Source organism: Balaenoptera ricei, chromosome 2, assembly GCF_028023285.1.
Source record: "Balaenoptera ricei isolate mBalRic1 chromosome 2, mBalRic1.hap2, whole genome shotgun sequence".
Classification (NCBI taxonomy): domain Eukaryota; kingdom Metazoa; phylum Chordata; class Mammalia; order Artiodactyla; family Balaenopteridae; genus Balaenoptera; species Balaenoptera ricei.
The window spans coordinates 186,288,221-186,304,969 of record NC_082640.1 but is presented as its reverse complement, the minus strand read 5'-3'; the positions used below and the strand labels follow the sequence as shown (position 1 = coordinate 186,304,969).

General features: G+C 44.5%; 1 protein-coding gene across 2 annotated transcripts in view; it reads right to left on the bottom strand.

Annotated features, from left to right (window-relative positions):
• LOC132360019 (cytochrome c oxidase assembly factor 8) overlaps positions 1–16,749 on the bottom strand; it is a 32,381-nt gene that overhangs the window by 8,043 nt on the left and 7,589 nt on the right. For both annotated transcript variants that reach the window (XM_059915103.1, XM_059915102.1), the window contains exons 2-3: positions 5,276–5,473; positions 4,497–4,560 (exon numbers count right to left, since the gene is read on the bottom strand). In XM_059915103.1, coding sequence (XP_059771086.1) covers positions 4,497–4,560; positions 5,276–5,473 — 262 coding nt within the window. The remainder of the gene's footprint in view (positions 1–4,496; positions 4,561–5,275; positions 5,474–16,749) is intronic.

The window sequence follows — 16,749 nt, the reverse complement described above, 5'->3', positions numbered from 1 at the left end:
AGCACCGCAGGCGCCCCAGGGTTCTAAGGACAGGTGGGGGTGCCACCTTCAGCTACTGGTCTAGTTTGGTGTCCTGCCCAAACATTCCCAGGTGACGCACAGCATAAAGCAGAAGCACCATAAACGTTTGCTGAGTAATTCAGATTCCACACCTGTCAACACTGCAATGTGATACTGAACTTTAGTAATACTAAGAATGACAGGCAGAACAATCTAATTTATTACACATTTACCGAAAACCGAGTGGGTGTTTCTTAAATACCAGCTGACTTAAAGTAAATCCATCCTGATGGCACCCGGCTCCAGCTGCATAAACACTTCAGCAGTAAAAGAAACTAGAGGCAAGAACCCTCCCACAGCACTGCCTGCCTTACACTAGATTTAATCTGGGGGCAGGCAGAGTTGACGTCATGGTATTCTACTTTTCGCACTTGAAATGAAGTCAATAATGTTCCTAGACTGCTGCAGAATATTCCAGTGAACATCCAGTGCGCAGTGGGCCACCACAGCCTTATCTAATCTGAAATGACTGGATATTTAGATACTTCCCATTGTTTGGCAATGAAAGACAATGCTTCAAGGAACAGAGTGAAGTCTTCCCATGTTTTCCTATAGGATGAATTCTTAGATATTCAGTGGTCATAATTTCCCCGCTTCTTGGCATATGCGTACTTCATGCAACTAAATCCTTCTGGAAAAGGAGCTGGGAAAACATCTCCTTGAGTTCAGTAAGCATAAAACAAGGCCTAGGTGCTGTTTGTTTGTTTTTTGTTTTGTTTTGTTTTGTTTTTTTGGCTGCATTGGGTCTTCGCTGCTGCGCACGGGCTTTCTCTAGTTGCGGTGAGCGGGGGCTATTCTTTGTTGCAGTGCGCGGGCTTCTCATTGCGGTGGCTTCTCTTGTTGCGGAGCACGGGCTCTAGGTGCAGGGGCTTCAGTAGTTGCGGCACGTGGGCTCAGTAGTTGTGGCTTGCGGGCTCTGGAGCTCAGGCTCAGCAGGTGTGGCGCATGGGCTCAGGTGCTCCACGGCATGTGGGATCTTGCTGGACCAGGGTTCGAACCCGTGTCGCCTGCATTGGCAGGCGGATTCTTAACCACTGCGCCACCAGGGAAGTCCCTAGGTGCTGTTTTAATAGGCACTGTGAAATTTAGTTTGAGGAGTTTTTTTCTTGTAGTCACATTATTCATCTGCAGGTGTTTTGTTATTTCTACAAATTTGTTAAGGCTTTTCATAAAGTCCACACGCCTCTTCATCTCTGCCACAAACGCCTCCTGCCACCTGCCGTTCGCGTTTAATGTGTCTCCTGGACGTGGACCCCTTTGCCTGGCCCTCAGGTCTGCCGGGCACTGTCTGTGGAGCAGCCTCACTCCTTCAACAGAACCCCGCCTGGGCAGAGCCTCAGTCTGGCTACTTCCTTGGACCTGGGAGGTATAAACTGAGAGGTGGAAAAAGCCTGTTTACAGCAAGAGAAGGCTGAAGCAGTGGGGTAGACAGGAGGTGAAACGAGAGGAGGGGAGGATGTCCTGGGTTGCCTCTAGGGCCAGTGTCTGAGTGCAGGCCATGCCTGGGCCCGGCTCTCCCCTGGTCCTGTGTCTGAGCCACTTCGTGTCCCCTCAGCAAACTCTCCTTTCCAGGAGGACAGATCAAAGGGAGTCCTGACTAATCCAGACATTGTCAGTTTTCACGTTCTTGAATCTTTCTACCTTTACTGTCAAGCTCAGGGAATCATCACTCCTCCAGATAATGGAGGGTCACTTTTATTGTTAGACTTCCTACAACTAGGAGCGATGTATTTAACTTTTTACTCCATAAACAATTGATTTTTAATAATTAACTTTTTCATCCGTTTGGAATATATTTGTATTACAGGGAGCATGAATCTAAATTTATCTTTTTGGGTCAAAAATAATTAGTTTCTCCAACATCACTTATTAAACGAAACTCCTCTTACCTGGGTTCTGCGAGGCCCCTGCACTCAGGTGTCACACATGCGTGCTCTGGCCCACGGGGGTGACACACCTGTCCCCCCGCCCCCATTTCCATCCCTGCAGCCTGGTAACTGTTTAAACAGCTGACAGAGCAGCACCTCCCTTCATGAGTCCTTTCCTCAACATACTCTTTCCTGTTTTCTTACCAGACTAATCTGAAATCTAATTAAGGCCCGTCTTTCAACACTCAGTAACGCCATCAGTAGGAATCCATGATACTCATAGACGACAGTGGCCCGGGGGCCTCCCTGGGAACCCACTCTCCAGGTCAGGACCTAGGCCCCTCCACTTACTCACTCTGTGATTTTGGTCAAACAACTTGCCCTCGGGCTCCTCATCTACAAAATAGTAAAAGTAACAGTACCGACTTCATTGGGTCACCATGGGAAATAAAACAGAACATATGTGCAAAGGGCACAGTCCTGAAGTCGGGGCTCTCATTCTCTGCTTCGGGATGAGAGCCTGTCTTCGCCTCGATGCCCCCGCCCCCGGCCTCAGGACGGTGCTACCTAAGAAAGTCTTCCCCTCACCCCACACTTGCCTGCTCAGCGGTAAGCCAGTTGGAGGAGGATTCAATGGGAGTGTGTAAATGGGAGATAAAATGTCTTGGTTGTACCTGTTTGTGGTTTAGCTTTGTATTAAAAAAAAAAAAAGGAAATAAACTTGAAAATTGTCTGTCACCATAAAAATAAAACAAAAATTAAAATATTTATTGCCCCCCCAAAAAAACAACCAAAAAACAAACAAAAACTGATAGGACATAGCACCCTTTCCTGCTCACTCCTGCCCTCCCAGACCCTCAGTGGGGCCCGTGCAGCAGACAGCATACGACTGGGCCCAGCGTGGGGCTAACTCCATCCTCCCCAGACTTCTGTTCTAATGAGCCCAGGCAAGGCTACCACGAGCAGGGAGGGTCACGGTGCTTTAAGCCCAACACAGACCTGGCTTTGGGGGTCAACGATTTCAGATTTTCCATCAGAATGTTTTGACAGTAGACATCTGTTTAACCGACGGTACAAAATCTTATTCAGGCCTAACATCAACACCAAGAGAAAATGATTAAAGGTTATTTTGAGCACTAGATTCTCCATCCAAAAGAAAGGACAGCACGGTAGGCAGAGGGAACTGAATGCAGTCTGCACCCCTGACACATGAAGTGCGCAGCCTGGGGAACAAGACACGAAACAGGTAAAACGGGCAGGGGCCGGGCAGGCCTCCAATCCAGAAGGAGGAGCACAGCTGTCACTCTGTCGTCACAGGAAATCTAAAAACCTAAGCTGAGTGGCAACTATCAGAACTGCATTTTGGGTAGAACAGACTGGCTACACTGCAAAGAATGGATTTAAGGCATGAGTTGCTAAACTACAGCCTGCAGGCCAAATCTGGCCTACTAGCTGATTTTGTAAATACAGTTTTATTGGGACAAGTTCACGCCCATTAATCTATGTATTTTCTATGGCTGCTTTCACAGAACAACAGCAGAGCTGACCAGTTGAAGGAGAGACCCATATGGCCCAGAGAGACTAAACTATTTACTATCTAGCCCTTTACAGAAAGTCTGCTGACCCCTGATTCAAAGACTGGGGGCCAGGGAACCAATTAGGAAGATACTGCAATAGGCAGAGAATTAACAAGAGCCTGAATTAAAGCCATGTTTAAAGGAGAGGGAGTAAGGACTGCCCTGGTGGCGCAGTGGTTAAGAATCTGCCCGCCAATGCAGAGAACACGGGTTCAAGCCCTGGTCCGGGAAGATCCCACATGCCACTGAGCAACTAAGCCCGTGCGCCACAACTACTGAGCCTGCGCTCTAAAGCCGGTGAGCCACAACTAGAGGAAGCCTGTGCACAGCAACAAAGACCCAACGCAGCCAAAAATAAATAAATAAATTTATTAAAAAAAAAAAAAAAAGGACAGGGAGTAGCAAAGGTGCTGAGAAACACCTAAGAGGTAAATCTGGTGGAGAGATGAAAGATGAAGGGGTGGGGAGGGGCTTCCAGGATGACTCTGCAGTTTCCCGCTCATGGTCAGTGGGACCATGAACTGCCATCAGGAATCAGGGAAGAGAAGCCAGGGCAGAAGAGACAGAGGCTGCTGAAGCCATGGGACCTCGGATGTAAGTCCAAAGGTCAGAAAGAGGTCATCGATCAGAATGACCCAAAATGACGAGAGGGCTGACCTCACCCAAAGACAGAAGAGGGAGCAGGAGGAGGACAGACGTACGCAGCACTGAGGACACCCTCAGAGCGCCTGCCCCATGGAGCCATGACCTGCTCCCTGAGCTTTCTCTACTTCAGTCAACATCCTTTGTTTTTCTTTTCTTTTTTTTTTTTGTTTGTGCCGAGAGGCACATGGGATCTAGTTCCCTGGCCGGGGTGGAACCTGCGCCCCATGCAGTGGGAGTGTGGGTCTTAACCGCTGGACAGCCAGGGAGGCCTTAATACTCTGTCTTCACACCTTCTCATATAGTTACTCAAACAAAACCAGTGTTGGCAGAAAAAGAACTCACTCACCTGATTCAGCTCTCAGTTCCAGGACTTTGGCTTTTAGTCTTGAGTCAATAAATTTTTCTTTTTCCTAAAAGGAGACAGCTATCAGAATTCCCTTTCTTCGTCTTTCCGTTTTTCCTTGGCTAGGACACAGCTCTCAGCGCTCTGGAGAAGTCTGGATGTGGATTTTCTGAGAAGTGGCCCATCTCAAAGCCTGTTTTAAACCATCTGAACTTAGTTAAAAGTTTCATGCTTGAAATAGGATTTGAAAATGAGATGTTTAATAAACTTTGGGAGGCACTATTTGTTTATAAATCCACAGACTAAGATAAATGCAACTCCATTTGACTTAGCCTGCCCAAATGGATAAACAGGTATCGCCTAAGTCTTTCTTCTGGATTAGAATATTTATACTCCTTTCTCGTAGTTTACTGATGAGTATGCTGTTAAGAATCCTGAATTCTCAGGAAGAATGACAACACATCCCAGACACCCATGATTTCATAAACACACACACACAAGCGTATATACATGTGGAACCTGCAGTTCTGGTTCCGGCTCTGCTACTCCCTTTACTTCCTTGAACGTCTCAAGATCTGTGATGCTGTGAACGATCAATATTTCTTCTTTACAGTTACATACTGATTTTAAAATTCTACGCATATATACACACATACAGATGTATGGCAGGGAGGCAACGCGATGCTGCCAAATAACTGAAAGGCAAAGCGGATGCTAAAGATTTAGCGCCCCCAAGTGGCCAACTGTATTATTTCTCATTCTGACCCGAAACCTCAACTTACCTTAAGAAAAGTCAAATTCTGGTTTGCCCAGAACTGTTGGTTCCATTCTTGTGTTTCTTGTCTTAATTCTCTTAACTTTTGTTCCAATGGTGATTCATTTTCAGGGATGTAAAAGTGAACAGGTCGAAGGTTTGAATATTTATCTGGGGGTCCTATCCAATCATGGCAAGATTTTCTTGGAGGGCAGAATCTTGAGACCTTTAACAAAACGCATGGGGTTACTATACAACTTAATGAATCTCTAGTATTATAAAATGAACAGTCCAGATTTATTAAAGACCCTTGTTAGCTTCCTCTTTTTAAGACTATGTGCCAGGGAATATCCAAATTAAAAGAACTATAATAAATAGCATTCACATTAATACTACACCAAACATGTTCAACAATGGTGCTGGAATAATTCAACATCCTAAGGCGAAAAAAGAATGTCAACCTGTGCTTTGCATCATATACAAAAATTAACGCAAAATGGATCAAAGATGTAAAATGTAAAATCTAAAACTGTAAAACTTCTAAAACACGGTAAAAATTCTACAAGCTTGGATTAGGCAAAGATTTCTTACGTACAACACCAAAAGCACAATCCACAAAATAAAAAATAGATGAACTGGACTTCACCAAAGTTAAAATCTTCTGTTCTCCTAAAGACACTATTAAGAAAATGAAAAGACAAGCCACAGACTGGGAGAAAATACATGCAAATCTGTAAAAAGACTTGTTTCTAGAATATATAAAGACTTCTCAAAACTCCATAATAAGAAAACAGGACTTCCCTGGTGGCGCAGTTGTTGAGAATCTGCCTGCCAGTGCAGGGGACACGGGTTCGAGCCCTGGTCTGGGAAGATCCCACATGCCGCGGAGCAACTAGGCCCGTGAGCCACAACTACTGAGCATGCGCGTCTGGAGCCTGTGCTCTGCAACAAGAGAGGCCGCGACAGTGAGAGGCCCGCGCACCGCGATGAAGAGTGGCCCCCACTCGCCACAACTAGAGAAAGCCCTCGCACAGAAACGAAGACCCAGCACAGTCAAAAATAAATAAATAAAAATAAATAAATTTAAAAAGAAAAAGAGAAAACAGACAACCCAATTTAAAAATGGGCAAAATATTTAAATAAAAGTTTCCGAAGAAGATATATAGATGACAAATAAAAGCACATAAAAAATGTTCGACATCATTAGTCATTAGGGAAATGCAAATCAAAACCACAATGAGATATCACTATACACTATTAATATGGCTAAAAAAAAAAAATCTGCCAAAACAAGTGCTGTCAAGGACGTAAAACAATCATGTTCTTAAATATTGCTCATGGCAATGCAAAATGGTACAACCACCTGGGAAAAAAGTCAGCAGTCCATTATAAAATTAAACACACACCTAACATACAACCCAGCAACCCCTTCCCAGGTTATTTATCCAAGATACATGAGTACACATGTTTGCACAAAAACCTGGATATGACTGTTTAAAGTGGCTTTATGTATTAACTGCCAAAATCTGGAATTAGGGCTTCCCTGGTGGCGCAGTGGTTGAGAGTCTGCCTGCCAATGCAGGGGACACGGGTTCGAGCCCTGGTCTGGGAAGATCCCACATGCCGCGGAGCAACTGGGCCCGTGAGCCACAATTACTGAGCCTGCACGTCTGGAGCTTGTGCTCTGCAACAAGAGAGGCCGCGATAGTGAGAGGCCCGCGCACCGCGATGAAGAGTGGCCCCCGCTTGCCACAACTAGAGAAAGCCCTCGCACAGAAATGAAGACCTAAAACAGCCAAAAATAAATTAATTAATTAATTTTTAAAAAAAAATCTGGAATTAGCCGAAATACCCTTCCACTGATGAACAGAAAAACACAGCATGGCACATACATGTGACGGACACTACTCGACAACAGAGGAGACTACAGGTAACACAGATGAATCTCAAAGGCACTATGCTGAAGAGGCCACACCAAAGAGGCTGCACACTGGATGATTCTGTTCCCAAGACATCCTGGAAAAGACAGGTGCTGGGGTGGAGGAAGGGGGTGACTACAAAGGAATTTTCTGGGGTGGTGAAAGTGATCGACATCTTGAATTGTGGCGTACATGTCTGCCAGGAGTGAATTTTACTATATGTGAACTGGACTTCAATAAACCTGATATTAAAATAAAGAGATCAGCTGAGTAATCAAAAGACTAACTGTTCATTTGCCTGTTAAAAGATCAGTGTAACCATAATCCATGGGGGGAAATAATAATCAGTTTGGAAATCTCTTATACCCTACTTTTAAAAAAGCAAGCTCTACCTATAATGGAAAATGTATAACTAAATCACTTTGCTGTACACCCGAAGCTAACACAACACTGTAAATTAACTGTCCTCCAATTTTAAAAAAGCAAAAGCTCTACTGAGCACGACTTCTACCTCCGGAACATCGGAGTGCCTCCCGCCAGACCTCCCTCCAGAAACAACTAGAAAACTACTCAGCAGCGGAGAGGAGTGAGCTACTGACAGGTGGAACACGGACAGATCTCAAAACAACATACAGAGCGAAAGAGCCAGGCACCAAAGAGGACGTTCTATGTGATTCCACTTATGTGACATTCTAGAAAAAGTAATCAGATCAGTGGTAGCCCAGAGTGAGGGGTGGGGGGGATTGGAGTGATGTTCTGATCTTACTGGGGTGGTGATTGCACAGATTTACACATTTGTCACAACTCATCAAACTCGAAGTGGGTGCACTCATTTTACTATATATAAATTACACCTCAATAAAAATTAAGAGTGGTAAAACTTACAAAGACAAAAATTTACTATACTGAACATAATTAACAGTTCTTTTGCATTTAGAAGGCCCTTCATTTAGGATATTTCAGTACTTCACTATCACCATTATAAGCTGCAACTTCCAAGGAACTAAAAATAGAGATGCAGGGTTTGCAAAATTTAAGATAAAGCAGCTCTTTTTCTATCAGTAAGCAGCTTACTGATAATTGCATTTGAAAAACGTAGCTTTAGTAGCTAATACTTTCACGGATCAATGCAGATAACCAGGTGCAGCTGTGTGTTCTGTGGTGGCTCACGTGGCAGGCGCACCGTGGGAGGAAAGGAGAGGCCAGGCCGAAGCTCAGCTTGGTGCACAATCCTCAGCATTCCTCTCCCTAGTGGGGGTCTGACCATCTTCTGGTCCCTGGACTCAACCCTGGGCAATCAGAGTAAAGAACCAAGCGTAGACTGAGAAAGGAAACCAAGTCACTCTTTAGGAAACACAGTCAATTAGCTTTCGCTTTGACGGCTGCCACTAAGCACCACCAACCGACACCAAGCATCCCAAGAACTTGGCATTAACCAAAGGAGACTGCTAAATGCAGCACTGCCCGTTGGCCCTCTCCTTGTCTTGGATGCTACGACCTTCCTAAATCTTCTGAATTCCCAGGCAGTCTAAAAATAGGAAGAATTTAAAACATGACAAGGATAGCAGTGGGTTTGGTCGGGAAGTGGGTTACAAAGCTTGGTGTGGCCACCTAGCGTGGATTGTTCAGGCCACAGAGAACCCCTGAGGAGGTTACATCGGCTCTGCCATCACCGCTCAGAGTTCAGCAGGTCAAGTTATATTACAAAATACGCAGGGACATCCACTCATGCAGAAAGCTTTTCCTTACATCTGAGAACACAGAGTTACTGAGTTATAACACATTATAGCTCTGCCTTTAGGACAACACTGGCATTTATAATATTCTATTAAAAATCTGTGGCATGTTCAGCTCAGCATTAGAATGCCTACTATTTTGGGACTTCCCTGGTGGTCCAGTGGTTAAGACTCCACGCTCCCAATGCAGGGGGCCTGGGTTCGATCCCAGGTTCAATCCCTGGAACTAAGATTCCACATACCCCAACTAAGCGCCACAACCAGAGGAGCCCGAGAGCCGCAACAAAGACCCAGAGCAGCCAAAATAAATAAATAAATAAATAAATAAAAAATTTTTAAAAAGAATGCTTACTATTTAGAAAATTATTTTGAGTCTAGAATAAGTGAATGAGCAGGAAATGCTGAAAAGTACATATGATTCCCTCAGACTCTCAAAACATTTCTAGAAAAGTATCTTTTAAAAAAAATTTCAAAATTTTAAGGACCCTTGACAGATTAGGTAAAAGAATACAGCATTTGAGTGGGGAAAAAAAAGATTGATAGAGGACTTCCCTGGTGGCGCAGTGGTTAAGAATCGGCCTGCCAAAGCAGGGGACACGGGTTCGACCCTGTTCCAGGAAGATCCCACATGCCGTGGAGCAACTAAGCCCATGAGCCACAACTACTGAGCCTGGGCTCTAGAGCCTGTGAGCCACAACTACTGAGCCCACGAGCCACAACTACTGAAGCCCGCACGCCTAGAGCCCGTGCTCCACAACAAGAGAAGCCACCAAAATGAGAAGCCCGCACACCACAACAAAGAGTAGCCCCTGCTCGCTGCAACTAGAGAAAGCCTGCGTGCAGCAACGAAGACCCAACGCAGCCAAAAATCAAAAAAAAAAAAAAAAAAAAAAGTAGGGTGAACAAGACCTACTGACCTCACCTGTTTGTCAATGACACAAATGATTGTTTTTGTTATTTATTTATTTATTTACTTACTTACTTACTTACTTATTTATTTATTTATTTATTTATTTATTTATGGCTGCGTTGGGTCTCCGTTGCTGCACGTGGGCTTTCTCTAGTTGTGGTGAGCGGGGGCTACTGCGCCACCAGGGAAGTCCACAAATGATTTCTTTGATGAAATGGATAACGGCTTCCAAATACTGGAAGAACATTTTCTCAATTTGGTTTATTCACAATATGATGTCAACCAACAAGATACACTACTTCTTTTTTTTTTTTTTTTACTATTTATTTATTTATTTGGCTGTGCCAGGTCTTAGTTGCGGCACACGGGATCTAGTTCCCTGACGAGGGATCGAACCCAGGCCCCTGCATTGGGAGCATGGAGTCTTAACCACTTGACCATCAGGAAAGTCCCAAGATATACTTCTTAATTTAATCCACATTACAGTTGACCCTCAAACAATGCAGGGGTCAGGGGTGCCGACCCTCCCTACAGTCAAAAATCTGCATACAACTTTACAGTCGGCCCTCCCTATCAGAGGTGCCACATCTGCAGACGGAACCAACCTGAGAGTGTATAGTACTACAGAAAAAAATCTGAGCATAAGTGGATCCGCGAAGTTCAAATACGCATTGTTCAAGGGTCAAGTGTACTAACTAACATTTTATCCTTCACTTTCCTAAGTCTGGACAATCAACAAAACAGTAAGTTAAGCCCTGATCTGGAGAATTTGCCAGTTTCCATAGTGCAATGACTCCCACCATGGACAACTTCAAGCTAGCAATGTGATGTTACTGAACGAGGAACTGGGAAGAGATGTGCAGAAATGCCATTATATGTTACTTCTGCCACATAGGTATGGTAGAAATAGATGCAAATAACCTCAGAAGCAGAGATAATTATAATCCAACTTTTAGTAAGGGAGGCAAACTCTCCGTCTCCTCTCTGAGAGTCTCTAAACGGGCCTGAGAGTCAAACTAACATAAAACAGATTAACAGAAGAAAACCATATAGATTTTTTTTATGTACACATGGGAGCACCCATAGGAAAATGAAGACCCCAAAAAGCAGATAGGCCCAACTGCCTATATACCAGGCTGAACAAAAAGTAGCCACTGTGGAAGAGGGACTAAAGTCTATGGGGAGACTAAAGGAAGGTGAGAGTTACTTTACCAAGGTCCGTTTGCACAGATCTCTTTCACTCTCTGGTGATAAGAACACAGTTTTGCTCCTGATTTAGGAAGGGCAGTTTTCACGTGAGAGGTTTATCTCCTGCCTAAAGGAAGACAAGGGGGAGGTCACAGTGCCCTTCTTGCACCTGCTGTCTTTCAAGTGCTTTTGGCTCAAAATAATCTTTATGCCAAAGTGGCCTATTTCGGGGTGGCTTATTTTGTTACCCTTTAGTACTATTTATTTATTTATTTATATTATTTTTAAAAATATTTATTTGGTTGTGCTGGCTCTTAGTTGCAGCGTGAGAGATCTGGTTCCCTGACCAGGGATCGAAGCCGGGCCCCCTGCATGGGGAGCTCGTTGCCTTAGCCACTGGACCACCAGGGAAGTCCCCAGCACAGTTTAACTAGATATGGCAATCACCGATAACTCGCAGCAGCATGTTGAGAAGATCTGAGGGAGCCGGACGCCAACACCGCCAAGAGTGTTCCTTACGTAACTGCTAATTCTTGATGAGTTCCTAGGTTTTCCAGGAAACTCTCAAAGGCTGTATAGTCAGAGAAGCAGAGCACGTTGAGTGGCTGAGTGTTCTGGAGTACGACTCACACGTGGTGGAAGAACGGGGAGGCACTGTCGCAGGTGGACACGTCAGAGCTGCAGGGGAAGTGGAAAGCCAGGCTGACCGGCTGCTGGAGAGGGACTGGGGGAGGCGGGGAGAAGCCTAGGCGTAGCTGTCACCTCTGCGTGGCCAGTTCACACTCCACACCGGACTACTACACCCTACTGACTAGTTCAGCATGGCTATTTCGTTTCTTCTTGCAGATTCAAACATCTTTATCTCTGACCATTTTTACTTTTGTCTGGTTCTTCTAAAGAGTGTCTCTCTTGGTGTCACTGGGAAGCAAAGTTGAGCCGTAAGAGGCACAGCCAGAGTGGAAAGTTCTAAATGAAGGGCCAGCAAGTCCCCAAGAAGGGACTGAACTCATCCTTCATGTGTGAAAGTGATAGGGCCCCACTAGCAGAAAGGCATCCTGATCTGCTACCTAAGACCTGAAACTGTGCTCCTCACCATCAGGGTTGAAATACACTGACTTGATACTAGACTGACTTAAAACTCCTTTTTAGAAAGTAAAGGCAGGACCGTAACACATAGATCTTTAATGTTTTATCCATCATTCTAAGAATAATATATGGTTACCACATTTTCCCTTTCTTTTAAAAAAGTTTTTAAGAAAAAAACCCGACTTTTCTGCACATATTTCTGGACTTTTCCCACACAGCCTCTGCCTCTGTGATATCCGGATATTCTCAGAAACTGACGGTGATTCACACAAAGGGATGCAGTGAGTGGACACAGAAAGGGAGCCAGCCTGGGTCCCCTGCTGTGACCTTCCGCCGCACGATGGGTTCCTTGCCCTCCTCCAAGCTGGGGAGGCTGCGCAACACCCCTTGGAGACGTCAGCTCTGCCAGCAGCAGGGAGACAAAGGGGCAGGTTCCACCCCAACTGCACCTGTTTACCTGCGTCACTATCTTCCAGAACTGTACCCCATCTGTTCTTACAGGTTCCCTATCCCTACCCCAGCTGCCCACACATAACAAAGCAAGCTCAAAGAGGAGCTGGGGTATTCAGTTACTTTCCCATACGCATCTTTTAGTTGTTGCTTATAAACTACTTTACAGTTTATATGTGAACTCTGTGAACCAACTCCTTCAATCATCCTCAGTTTTCCACTATAATTTGAGAGACTGTATCTTCAATTATGGCAGAAGTGGTCCTTCTACTCTCCCCTATAAACATATTCTGTCTTTGTTCACCCAAGAACTGCTATTTAAAAGGGAGAAGAAGGGGCTTGGGGGAGGAAAAGAAAGAATCCCTTTGAGGTTTGAGTAATTACCATAATTTATGGTTCTTACAGCAAAAGCATACAGTGCACAGCTTCTGAGGCCTGGAGTGGCAGGGGTGTGCGTGGAAAGGCGTGCTAGACCTAACAGTTCCGCGGAGGACCACACATGTTCTTACTGGTCACACCGAGTTTTCATTACTGGGGGGTGGGGTGGTGATGAACCTTCCAGTTTTTTCTCTTTAACTGTAAACTGCCAGGCTGAGCAGCCCCACACCAGGCCTCTCCTTGTTCAGCTCTGCAGGCCCAGCCTGGCTCTCCATCCCTTCTGCCTTTCAGCAGGCTCCAGAGCTTTGCCAGCACACTCCCACCCTGGGGCCTGTCCTTCTAGAAGCCAGGATTTGGAGTGGGAGACCTTTTTCTCCAGCGCCTTCCTTCCCAGAAGTGCCTGTACACAACACAAAGCTCCTCTCTGAGTTAAAGTTTCACTGCCAGCCACTGGGAAAACCAACGGGTAACAATGAAAGGAACAAACGTTGGCCAGATTCAGTGTTCTCGGCGTGTTTCCTGGTCTAGAGTCCTAACCCTCCTGGGATGGGAACTGAAAGCCTTTCCCTTCTGGAGGGTTGGAGCCCCCAGCCTCTCATTCTAGACGGATGCTAGACAAATCAGCACACCAAATTCAGCAGTACACAAAAGGGCCATTGCATCAGGACCAAGCTGGGTTTATACTGGGAGTGCAAGGTTGCTTTAACATCAGAAAATCAATAACCAGTGAAGTAGCCTTCTCAAAAATAAAAAAGTCAAATCCACATGAAGTCAAGGCTCTAGAGTGCAGCTGTCTGTTTACAGGAAACACACAGGTCAGAGGAACATGTTAAATTACACCATGGGAATGCAATCAGCAAAATCCAGACTGTGTGAAACTCTAAAGGATACACTCCCCTCAGCAGCCCCAGATAAATTGCTTTAAAAAAAGGAAGGGGACCAGAATCACAACTAACTGCTGAACAATCATCAACAGGGAGACACTGGAATTCACCAAAAAAGATACCCCACATCCAAAGACAAAGGAGAAGCCACAATGAGATGCTAGGAGGGGTGCAATCACAATAAAATCAAATCCCGTAAGTGCTGGATGGGTGACTCACAAACTGGAGAACACTTATACCACAGAAGTCCACCCACTGGAGTGAAGGTTCTGAGCCCCACGTCAGGCTTCCCAACCTGGGGGTCTGGCAACAGGAGGAGGAATTCCCAGAGAATCAGACTCTCAAGGCTAGCGGGATTTGATTGCAGGACTTCGACAGGACTGGGGGAAACAGAGACTCCACTCTCGGAGGGCACACACAAAGCAGTGTGCGCATCAGGACCCAGGGGAAGGAGCAGTGACCCCAGGGGAGACTGAACCAGACCTACTTGCTGGTGTTGGTGGGGTCTCCTGCGGAGTCGGGGGTGGGTGGCTGTGGCTCACCGTGGGGACAAGGACACTGGCAGCAGAAGTTCTGGGAAGTACTCCCTGGTGTGAGCCCTCCCAGAGTCTGCCATTAGCCTCACCAAAGAGCCTGTAGCCTCCAGTGCTGGGTCGCCTCAGGCCAAACAACCAACAGGGAGGGAACCCAGACCTACCCATCAGCAAACAAGCGGATTAAAGTTTTACTGAGCTCTGCCCACCAGAGCAACAGCCAGCTCTACCCACCACCAGTCCCTCCCATCAGGAAGCTTGCACAAGCCTCTTAGATAGCCTCATCCACCAGAGGGCAGACAGCAGAAGCAAGAAAAACTACAATTCTGCAGCCTGTGGAAGGAAAACCACATTCACAGAAAGACAGACAAAATGAAAAGGCAGTGGACTTTGTACCAAATGAAGGAACAAGATAAAACCCCAGAAAAAACAACTAAACAAAGTGGAGATAGGCAACCTTCCAAAAAGAATTCAGAATAATGATCATGAAGATGATCCAGGACCTCAGAAAAAGAATGGAGGCAAAGATCGAGAAGATGCAAGAAGCGTTTAACAAAGACCTAGAAGAATTAAAGAACAAACAGCTAGAAGAATTAACAAACAGAGATAAACAATACAATAACTGAAATGAAAAATACACTAGAAAGAATCAATAGCAGAATAACTGAGGCAGAAGAACGGATAAGTGACCTGGAAGACAGAATGGTGGAATTCACTGCTGCGGAACAGAATAAAGAAAAAAGAATGAAAAGAAATGAAGACAGCCTAAGAGACCTTTGGGACAACATTAAACACAACAACATTCGCATTACAGGGGTCCCAGAAGGAGAAGAGACAGAGAAAGGACCTGAGAAAATATTTGAAGAGATTATAGTTGAAAACTTCCCTAACATGGGAAAGGAAATAGCCAGCCAAGTCCAGGAAGTGCAGAGAGTCCCATACAGGATAAGCCCAAGGAGAAACACGCCGAGACACATAGTAATCAAAGTGGCAAAAATTAAAGACAAAGAAAAATTACTGAAAGCAACGAAGGAAAAACGACAAATAACATACAAGGGAACTCCCATAAGGTGAACAGCTGATTTCTCAGCAGAAACTCTGCAAGCCAGAAGGGAGTGGCATGATATATTTAAAGTGATGAAAGGGAAGAACCTACAACCAAGATTACTCTACCCGGCAAGGATTTCATTCAGATTTGATGGAGAAATCAAAAGCTTTACAGACAAGCAAAAGCTAAGAGAATTCAGCACCACCAAACCAGCTCTACAACAAATGCTAAAGGAACTTCTCTAAGTGGGAAACACAAGAGAAGAAAAGGACCTACAAAAACAAACCCAAAACAATTAAGAAAATGGTCATAGGAACATACATATGGATAATTACCTTAAACGTGAATGGATTAAATGCTCCAACCAAAAGACACAGGCTCGCTGAATGGATACAAAAACAAGACCCATATATATGCTGTCTACAAGAGACACACTTCAGACCTAGGGACACATACAGACTGAAAGTGAGGGGATGGAAAAAGATATTCCATGCAAATGGAAATCAAAAGATAACTGGAGTAGCTACACTCATATCAGATAAAATAGACTTTAAAATAAAGAATGTTACAAGAGACAAGGAAGGACAATACATAATGATCAAGGGATCAATCCAAGAAGAAGATATAACAATTATAAATATATATGCACCCAACATAGGAGCACCTCAATACATAAGGCAACTGCTAACAGCTATAAAAGAGGAAATCGACAGTAACACAATAATAGTGGGGGACTTTAACACCTCACTTACACCAATGGACAGATCACCCAGACAGAAAATTAATAAGGAAACACAAGCTTTAAATGACACAACAGACCAGAGAGATTTAATTGATATTTATAGGACATTCCATCCAAAAACAGATTACACTTTCTTCTCAAATGCACATGGAACATTCTCCAGGATAGATCACATTTTGGGTCACAAATCAAGCCTCAGTAAATTTAAGAAAATTGAAATCATACCAAGCATCTTTTCCGACCACAATGCTATGAGATTAGAAATCAATTACAGGGAAAAAAACGTAAAAAACACAAACACACGGAGGCTAAACAATACGTTACTAAATAACCAAGAGATCACTGAAGAAATCAAAGAGAAAATAAAAAAATACCTAGAGACAAATTACAAGGAAAACACGACGATCCAAAACCTATGGGATGCAGCAAAAACAGTTCTAAGAGGGAAGTTTATAGCAATATAACCCTACCTCAAAAAACAAGAAAAATCTCAAATAAACAATCTAACCTTACACCTAACGGAACTAGAGAAAGAAGAACAAACCAAACCCAAAGTTAGTAGAAGGAAAGAAATCATAGAGATCAGAGCAAAAATATATGAAATAGAAACAAAACAGCAGCAAAGATC